The sequence below is a fragment of the Myotis davidii genome, unplaced genomic scaffold, assembly GCF_000327345.1.
Source record: "Myotis davidii unplaced genomic scaffold, ASM32734v1 scaffold1577, whole genome shotgun sequence".
Classification (NCBI taxonomy): domain Eukaryota; kingdom Metazoa; phylum Chordata; class Mammalia; order Chiroptera; family Vespertilionidae; genus Myotis; species Myotis davidii.
Genome location: NW_006288857.1, coordinates 545,695 through 554,802, shown reverse-complemented (window position 1 = coordinate 554,802; position 9,108 = coordinate 545,695). Strand labels below are relative to the sequence as shown.

At 55.8% G+C, this 9,108-nt stretch overlaps 2 protein-coding genes and 1 long non-coding RNA gene across 3 annotated transcripts in view; all 3 read left to right on the top strand.

Moving 5' to 3' along the window:
* RPS19 (ribosomal protein S19) overlaps positions 1–1,434 on the top strand; it is a 9,516-nt gene extending 8,082 nt beyond the window's left edge. Inside the window, exons 5-6 of the mRNA XM_006761076.2 lie at positions 519–573; positions 1,368–1,434. Of these exons, the coding sequence (XP_006761139.1) occupies positions 519–573; positions 1,368–1,394 (82 nt within the window). The 3' untranslated portion in view covers positions 1,395–1,434. The remainder of the gene's footprint in view (positions 1–518; positions 574–1,367) is intronic.
* Positions 1,435–1,925: 491 nt separating this feature from the next.
* Positions 1,926–3,598, top strand: LOC107182694. The gene is made up of 2 exons (XR_001513408.1): positions 1,926–2,604; positions 3,428–3,598. It is a non-coding gene; the product is annotated as an uncharacterized LOC107182694 (long non-coding RNA).
* A 1,225-nt stretch (positions 3,599–4,823) lies between these two features.
* Positions 4,824–8,262, top strand: CD79A (CD79a molecule). The gene is made up of 5 exons (XM_006761075.2): positions 4,824–5,039; positions 6,474–6,764; positions 6,966–7,084; positions 7,666–7,734; positions 7,852–8,262. Exons 1-5 carry the CDS (start codon positions 4,964–4,966, stop codon positions 7,963–7,965), a joined length of 669 nt encoding a protein of 222 aa, XP_006761138.1. The 5' UTR covers positions 4,824–4,963; the 3' UTR covers positions 7,966–8,262.
* The last annotated feature ends 846 nt before the right edge of the window (positions 8,263–9,108 follow it).

Here is a 9,108-nt window from a genome sequence, read left to right as displayed (position 1 = left end):
CACAGAAGGCAACTCTGCCCCTAACTGTGCAACTCTTGAGTAACACTCCCACTCTAAACCTTCCAATCCTCACCTGTAGCACTGCTTGCTCCTGAGGGATTCCAGAGGTACCACGTGTAGATGGTGCTGTGGCTCAGAGCAGCACATCTGGCAGGCAGCCAGTCAACCCGGTGTTACCCTGTTTAAGACCAAGATACTCAAAGAATACTAAATCAGAATCCTACACTGTCATCCCAGCTCAGTTGTCAGTGCTGGAAACTTCTGAATAAACAGCCTACATGCAAGGCACTTTGCAAATATGTGTCATTAACGCTGCAACCCTGTAAAGTAAATGCCGAAAAGCACCTGCAGTTTGAAAAGGGGGAAAGTAAGTCACAGGTGGGGTGATTTGTCTGGTATTCCATAGGTGGGGAGTGGCAAAGCCAGTATCTGAACCCAGGCTCTACCTACTAAGTGCACTGCCCCTCGGAAGTGAGGGAAATGAGGCCGGGAGGGATTCATGACCCTTCTCTCCCCAGGGGCCGCAAATTGACACCTCAGGGACAGAGAGATCTGGACAGGATCGCAGGGCAGGTGAGGCCTGGGTGAGGGCTAGGGTTGGGTCCCTCTGTCACTGCTTGGGTGTTCCCTCAGGCCTGGGGGTTGTCAAATCAGAATTTCCCTGAAGGGCACAGTCCAGTTGGGCTGCTTTTCCTGCAGGGCATCAGCCTTGCACAGATTCTGGCATCAATGTCTCCTTACTCTTCATGCTGATTGGGCACGAGATGGGGTGGTTGCTGAGAGAGGGAGGCGGGCTGGCTCAGAATTCAGGTGTCCATCCTGATGACTGGCTGGACACCCTGCAGTTCTTCGGCTGCAGCCAGTCTCCCTATCTGTGGAGCAGTCTGCTCCTGCCTACCTTGGGGTGGTTGCCTACCTTGGGGTGGTTAGGATTCCGTGATCTACAAGCAGTGGGAGCCCCCCAGGGCCTGGCATAAACCCATATGGTTTCCTTCTTTCAGTATCATTGACTCGGGCCTAGTAGGAGCCTTGGAGTGTTTAGTCACTTAACATCAAGTGTCAGAAAGGAATGGAAGGTGTTGCCCTCTGAGAGTTGGGTGGCCTGAGAGGAGAGGTGAACACAGGGCCTGGCACAGGCATCAGTGTATATGATGGCATTTGCAGTATTGGAATCCCACTCCAGCGCTCTTGAGTGCCTGTTGACGCTTCTGTAAAATGGGGAGGTACCTGGAGTTGTGAGGATTAGACAAGAATACATGTGAGACCACAAAACAGGATGCATGGTGTCTGGGCTGTGGGTAACTTACAAAGTGCCAGAACATGGACCCCGTGACTGATCTTAACTTACTCTTCCATCTTTCCCACAGGTGGCAGCTGCCAACAAGAAGCATTAGAACAAGTGCTGGGTTAATAAATTGCCTCATTTATAATCTTGGTCTTGGTCTCTTGATTGTCTGCTCTTCCATTTGGGGGCATGAGGAAGAAGGAGCCAGGAGTCCCTGGGTGGCTGTGGCTGCCAAAGCCTAAAGCTCAGCCTTCCCCCGAGGGGCAAGACGCCTGGGTTGGGCGGGGCAGGAACTAGAAACCCTTGGACCTCCCTCATATCCTGCCTTTGCAATTCTCAGAAAATGAGAAACTAAAAGAAGATGCTGTTCAAGCAGTGGCCCCAGCTGGAGTCTGGGTTGCTGAAGTGGCACTCTCTCCTGCTGGAACACGGGAGGGGCAGGGGGGTTGTACTGAGATGTTTCCTTGGAAGGAAGTGGACAGGAACAGAACCCTGACGCCCTGTGGCTCTTACAGCTTTGGTTGAGCTGTGTGCCTGGTATGCACTTGCTTTCCTGGCCTGTGTGGGCAGGTTAGTCCTGCCTGAGCCTTCACTTTTGCATTGGCTATAGCCCTGCTCTGAAACAGACTTAGATGTGCCTGCACAGGCAGAGTGCTGTCACCTGGCATAGCTTCAGTGGTCCTGCATGGTGATGGGCTCTTGGTGCCAAGGAGCTCTGCCTGTGGTTGGGCCCCTAGTGTGGGTGGTAGAATCAAAGGGTGCCCAGTGGGCACACATTGAGCCATAGGGATGGGCAAGCCTGGAAAAGGGCCCATTACCGTCCCCATGTGACCAGCCCTGCCTGGTTGGGGAGAACTAAAGCTGAGCTGGCTTGCACAAGGCCCCAGTCCAAGTAACTTAGGATCACACCCACTTTCCAGTGCCAAGCCTGAATTTCTAACAACTTGGGTTCAGATGGCAACTCTGCCCCTAACTGTGCAACTCTTGAGTAACACTCCCACTCGAAACCTTCCAATCCTCACCTGTTGCACTGCTGGCTCCTGAGGGATTCCAGAGGTACCACATGTAGATGGTGCTGTGGCTCAGAGCAGCACATCTGGCAGGCAGCCAGTCAACCCGGTGTTACCCTGTTTAAGACCAAGATACTCAAAGAATACTAAATCAGAATCCTACACTGTCATCCCAGCTCAGTTGTCAGTGCTGGAAACTTGTGAATAAACAGCCTACCACATGCAAGGCACTTTGCAAATATGTATCATTAACGCTGCAACCCTGTAAAGTAAATGCCGAAAAGCACCTGCAGTTTGAAGAAGGGGAAAGTAAGTCACAGGTGGGGTGATTTGTCTGGTATTCCATAGGTGGGGAGTGGCAAAGTGGCGCCCCCCCCCCGCTAGGGGGCAGACGAGGGCCTGGAAACCGGCTCAGCCACTGATGGATGAGGCAGGAGGTGAATTTCTAGGGCTGCAGCCTCTGATTCCAGGCTTCTTCCTTAGGAGGGGGATCATGAGAAGGAACTAAGGCAAGAGGGGCTAATGACCTGCTATATACACCAGTGTCCCGACAACACCTGGGTCGCTGGAGGAAAGGGGAGTGAGCCTCCTGGCCAGAGAAGAGGAACTTGTCCTAGGAACTGTGCTAAACACACCGATATTCTCACAGCCTCACAAGGTGGGGGATTGTGCCCAGATTACTGAAGAAACTGAGGCTCAGGCAGCCAGCCAGCTGGCAGAGCTGAGATTCAAACCTAGGAATAGTGGCTCCTTAAGGCCATGCTCTTCTGTGAGCATAACAGTTGCTTTTTAAAAATATTTATGAAATACTTCCAGCAAGCAAAACAGTGTATATGATAGTGTAACAAAGACTCATAGGCCCACCACCTAGTTTAAGAAATAAAACAAAAAAAGACATAAAACCTAGACAGACAAAGCCCTCTGTGTAACCTTCCCAGTCACGACCCCCTGGCTTCCGCCAGAGATAATTTCTCAGGAACTTGGTGTCACTCCCCTGCACCTATCTGTCTGCACCTTGACTACAGACGCACATGTCCCTAACAGCACACAGCACTGTTTTGCCTTTTGGAAACAAGTCAACCATATCATGCTACTGTAACTTCTCATTTTCATGTTTTTTTCTCCGATGCAGCCCTGTTGACACGTGAGGACGTGAGGTCCTGCCTTTCTCCTGCGGTGCACTACTCTATCGGCTGACGGCACCACACTGTATGCATCCATTCTCCACGCACGGGCTTATCGTTTGGTTTTTCCCAGTTTTTGCTACCAGAAATCTCCCTGCAATAAAAGTTTTTCCTATGTGCCCCCGTGTGTGTGTGTGTGTGTGTGTGTGATGGTCCCCTAACTGCTCAGAAACATCTCAACAATTTCATATCATTCCCCACCCGCTCCCCTCAGACCTATTTTCCTCCCATTTGGCCTAAAATGATGCTTAAAAGAACCTGCTCCGCCACCAGACTGTACAACACCAGACAAGTGACAGTGACAGCATTCCCTCTCCGGGCCTCAGTCTCCTCCTCTGTAAAAGGAGGGGCTTGATGCTTGGAGGCTGAGTGCAAGAATGCCAAGAAAGAGCCCATCATCGCTATTAGTTCCTTGGGTACCAGGAACATCTCATGTCACAACAGAGCGTTATCCTAGTCTCTTGGATTAAAAATGCCAAGGCTTACCCTGGCTGGTGTTGCTCAGTGGTTAAAGCATCGGCCCTTACATCAAAGGGTCACAGGTTCAATTCCCAGTCACGTAACTGGGTTGTTGGTTTGATCCCCTGCCCCAGTCAGGGCAAGTTTGGGAAGCAACTAATCAATGTGTCTCTCACATGCCTCTTTCTCTCCATCCCTCTCTTTCATTCTCTCTAAAGAAATCAATGGAGCCCTAGCTGGGTTGGCTAAGTGGATAGAGTGTAGGCCTGCAGACCAAAGGGTACTGGATTCGATTCTGGTCAAGGGCACGTACCTTGGTTGCAGGTTCCTCCCTGGGTTGGGCGTGTGCAGGAGGCAACCAATCGGTGTGTTTCTCTCACATCGATATTTCTCTCTGTCTTTCCCTCTCTCCCACCCTCTAAAAATCAATGAAAAAAATACCCTCGGGTGAGGAGTAACAAGAACAAAAGGTTTGGAAAGGGGAGTCACCACTTCCCTTCATAGAGCCCGCTGGCTTGCCTCATTTATTCCTCATGAACATTAACAGCAACCAACACTACTGAGCACCTATAGTATGTGACAGGTGCTGTGTTCAGTGCTGTGCATGCACAACGCCTTGCCTTTAAATCCTCATTTCCAACCCAACGAAGGGAGCACACAGAGTTTCAGCCTGGGCACAGGTTTTGCCCAAAGCCAGTAGGGACTACGACTACGAAAGCTCAGAGTCACTGCCCTGACGGCCTGCACACAGCAGGCACCCAATGAGGAGCCAAACCTTGAACTAGCCTCTTTCCCCCACCCAAGCAACCTCCCCTCAGGGGACTTGCGGCCACCACAGGTGCAGGGAGCAGTTCCTCTCAGCTCACATCTGAAGCACACTGGCAGGAGCTGCCCAGCAGTGAGGCCAGTGAAGCCCATCTCCGGGAGGGCTGGGCAGGAAGTGGGGTGGGGTTTGGGGCCTGCGGAGGTGGGATCTGGTACCCCAGGACTGCTGCAAGCCAGACGGACCAACCCACTGGGAGAAGATGCCTGGGGGTCCCGGAGTCCTGCAAGTCCCGCTGCCTGGCATCATCTTCCTCTTGATCTCTGCTGCTGGCCTGGGTATGTGGCTAACAGGCGGGTACTTGGGAGAGGAGGAGGGACTGGGGAGGCTGGAGAGAGGGCACAGGCAGAGAGGAGACAGCAGGAGGGGAGCTGGGAAAGGCCTCTGTAGAAACTGCATCTGTCTGTGGGCTTGACTGTTCCAAACAGGCCTCGGGGAGGCTGGAGGGGGCTCAGCGATGTTAAAGGGGCATCTGCCGCCTCATGGAGGGAGGCAGGAGCCAGAGTGCCTTCCCTACCCTGTCCCTCAGGTCAAAATGAGGAACTAGGATTGCCCTTGACTGAGCTTCAGAGCTGGGGGCAGGAGGGGACCTTGGGGTGCACTCAGCTTCAGAGTGAAGAAAAAGCTTTCCCTTTCTCTGCCTGGAATCCCAGTCACCCCCTGCACAGGGAGCCCCTTCTCCGTGCTGGGGGTGGGGTGCCTCATGATACCATCCTCCCTCAGCGACGCCAGCTGTCAGGGCTCTGACCACCTGTTTGACCCAGGAGCTCAGAGAGGCAGCTGGTCACGCGAGGTTACACTGGGAGCCAGGAATGGAGCCCCTGACCTTGAGGTTGCTGCCTCTGCCCCACTTCTTCCTTCTTGTCTCTTCCTCAACTCCCTCCTTCCCTCCCCAGAGGAGGCTGAGCAGCCATATGGACTGGCTCTGATAGCTGGGGCTTGGGGGGTGGGGGGGCACGCTCGTTTGGGCCACCAGCTCCCTCTAACCACCCACACTGCCGAGACGCTCCCCTAACCCCCAGCCCAAGGACTAAACTCAACCCCTGACCCCCAGGTTGACACGTGCACGTTACAGAGAATAAGGGGCGGGCTCAGAGACACCAGACAAGGCAGGAAGAGGCCCAGGAGGCCTGGTATTGGCCCTCCCCAGCGCCCCTCCTACCCACTCCTGCTGCCCTGGGCTCTGCTGTCCCACCTGAAAACTGGCATAAGGAGAGAACCTTCCTCTAAGGGTTTTTTGAAAAGGAAAGATAGTGTCAAGTGTGGGGCTGGGCTGGGGCCGGGAATGTGGACCAGGAAAGCCTTCAGGAGGAGGTGATGCCCAAACTGATTCTGGAAGTCGCTGCCTGGGCAGGGGCCCTCTGCTACCAGGGAACTAAGTATCCAAATGCAAGAGGTGGCACTGGAGAGCGGGCACCCGGGGCTGTGTCACCATCCAGGTGTCTTACTCTCCTCCCCCAGGACGTCCTCACCCCCCCCACCCCCGCCCAAGGTATGTCCTCTCTCTTCTCAGGGGTACCTTTCTCTCCTTCCCTAGGTGCCCCCTCACTCCCTGCCCAACACCGTGTGTCCTCTGTGCCCCACACCTCCCTGTCCTCCCCCAGGAGGGTCCTCATACTCCCCACACACACGCAGGAGTGCTGCAGCTGCAGAGGCTGGGGCTGGGGCCTGTGATCCCATCCACAGTCCCTGAGCCACCTGCCTCTTTGCAGGCCCAGGGGGCCAGACCCTGTGGGTAGATAGGGGCCCGCCATCGGTGACGGTGATCCTGGGGGAGGAGGCCCGCCTCCCGTGCCTGCATAACGGCAGCCGCCCTAACGTCACCTGGTGGCGAATCCCCCAAAGCAACTTCACGTGGCCCGCTCAGTTCCATGACTGGGGCCAGAGCAATGGTGAGCTGATCATCTCATCGGTGAAGAAGAGCCACGGAGGCCTATACAGGTGCCATGCTCTGGAAAACAAGACGGAATGGCGCTCCTGTGGCACCTACCTCCGTGTGCGTGGTGAGTGCCAGGGACTCTAAGCCTCCTGACTGGGAAGTGCGGAGGGAGCCAGTGCCTGCATCACGAGCATCCTTGCTCCCGGCTCCCACACACTTACCCATTTCTCACCTGCAGAGTGGGGGCTTCAGTGGGGCCTTGCTAGGGGCGGGGCCGGGAACAGGGCCAGGAGCCAGGGCTCTGAGCAGCACCCCCTTCTCACAGAGCCGACCCCCAGACCCTTCCTGGACATGGGGGAGGGCACCAAGAACAACATCATCACAGCGGAGGGGATCATCCTGCTATTCTGCGCTGTGGTGCCCGGGACACTGCTGCTGTTCAGGGTAAGCCACCTGGGACCAGGCCCTTGGAGTCTGAGGGTCCCCGCCCAAAACTTGGGAGAATGACAGCCCCCCCCCACACACACACACAGGGGCGCATGGGTGGTAAACAAATGAATACAATGACAGGATTTTACATGGTGCTGGGGCGCTGCCCTTGCTCAGTCTCCCCATGGCTGTCATCATTGCCCTTCTCTAGGGATGTTCTCACTCTACCCCCACTCCCACCCTCCACCCCCTCAGGGTGCTTTACTCTCCCCAACACAGGAGTGCTGTAGCCCTCCAGATGTAGCCAAGGCCAGGGAAGACGGGGGCTGGGGATCCTCCCAGCCGCTGTGACCTGCAGTTTCTTTAGGCCACAGGGCAACCATAGCTATTTACTACTGATGTTGTGATTCATGGAGAACAATTGGGCAGTGGAGACAGCCAAAAGAACACTGGCTTGAGCCCAGAGAGCCGTGCCACTTACCAATACTGTGTGTGGCTTTGAGCAAGGTCCCTTACTGGCTCTGGGAAAGCCCTTCTGACATATAGAAGGGCCTGAAAACATACCCCCTACCCACTGAGACTCCCACCCCCCACAGAAACGATGGCAGAACATGAAGTTCGGGGTGGACGCCCGGGATGACTACGAAGATGAAAACCTTTATGAGGTGAGTGGAGGGTGGGCACAGGTTCGGAGCAGGTGCGTTGGGGGCCTCCTGGGGGTCCTCTGGGGTAGGGGCCCAGGCATCAGGACACTGAGGCCCACCACCACGTGTGCACCCCAGGGCCTGAACCTTGATGACTGCTCCATGTACGAGGACATCTCCCGGGGCCTCCAGGGCACCTACCAGGACGTGGGCAGCCTCCACATCGGAGACGTCCAGCTGGAGAAGCCGTGACCAGCCCCCCCGTCTGCTATGCTCCCAGCTGCAGTGTCTCCCCTGCTCCCTGGAACCAGCCCTTTTCACAATCATTCCCGGGAGGGTCCTGCCTCAACCTCCCCCTTGGGAGTGTCTGCGCGCTTCCTCCTTCCTCTCCCTGCTGCCTTTTCCAAGCTCCCACCCACTCACTGACCCCGCTGGTAATGAGCCCTTAATCACTGCCTCTAGGGGACTGATTGTGGCAGCCTCCGCGTCACCTCCCCCCTCCCTGCTCTGTCATGGCCACTTAGTTATAATAAATGCTTCCCAACTGCAGACCTTGGCAGGAGTCATGGATCTCGTGGGGACCGCCCACCCTTGTCCCCTGGGACCTGCAACCCAGGCCTCCAGTCCCCTCCTCCCTCAGACCCAGGATTCTGCCCCACCCTCCCCCCTCACACCCCCTTACACTCCCTCACCCGCCTCTGCCTCTGCTTCTCCCGCTACCTGAGAGCAGTAGCCCATCCTGGCTGCCCCCTGAAAGAAACACAAGTGTCTTGCAGAAGGCTCCACCCCAGCCATGTCTTCCCTGAGCAGGTGGGGGGGACAGGAGGGAATGGAGGTGACCACGTGTGTTTATGCCTATTTAAGTCTCAGAATCACAGGGGGCTGGCAAGGAATTCTCCTATGGCCATGCCTGTTACCTGGGAGCGGGCTGGGGCAGGGCATTTGGAGAGTTTGTGGCCCTAACTTGGAGAAGGGAAGAGACAGAGGGGCAATGGCAGAGGCACAGATATGCAGTTTCTGAGATAGAGGGAGAAAGACCGAGACACGGAGTGACAGGGACGGGCAAGTGAAGGACAGACAAAGGACAGGGGATCAGAGGGGAGATGGTCAGAGTCCGCAGAAAGCGATGGAGGGAAGGTCCGCGGACAAACGGGCATAGAGAGGAAAGCAACAGGTGGGGGAGGGAGTCGGATGGCTCTGCAGAGACCCCGACGGGAAAGAGGCGCCGAGGGAGAAAGCGACAGAGACGGAGGGGACGGAGAACAGGGGACAAAGACAGACAGACAGACAGGGACACGGACAGACAGGGACACGGACAGACAGGGAGGGACACGGACAGAAACACGAAGAGGCGGACGGAAAGGGGAGCTGCCAGCCGGAGGAGGAGGCGGACAC

What these genes read in the sequence shown, in the direction of transcription:
- CD79A (XM_006761075.2), top strand. Translation starts at nt 4,964, where the DNA reads ATGCCTGGGGGTCCCGGAGTCCTGCAAGTCCCGCTGCCTGGCATCATC. An exon ending in GATCTCTGCTGCTGGCCTGG is followed by an intron (nt 5,040 to 6,473) that starts GTATGTGGCTAA and finishes GCCTCTTTGCAG; the next exon opens with GCCCAGGGGGCCAGACCCTG. An exon ending in AAGATGAAAACCTTTATGAG is followed by an intron (nt 7,735 to 7,851) that starts GTGAGTGGAGGG and finishes TGTGCACCCCAG; the next exon opens with GGCCTGAACCTTGATGACTG.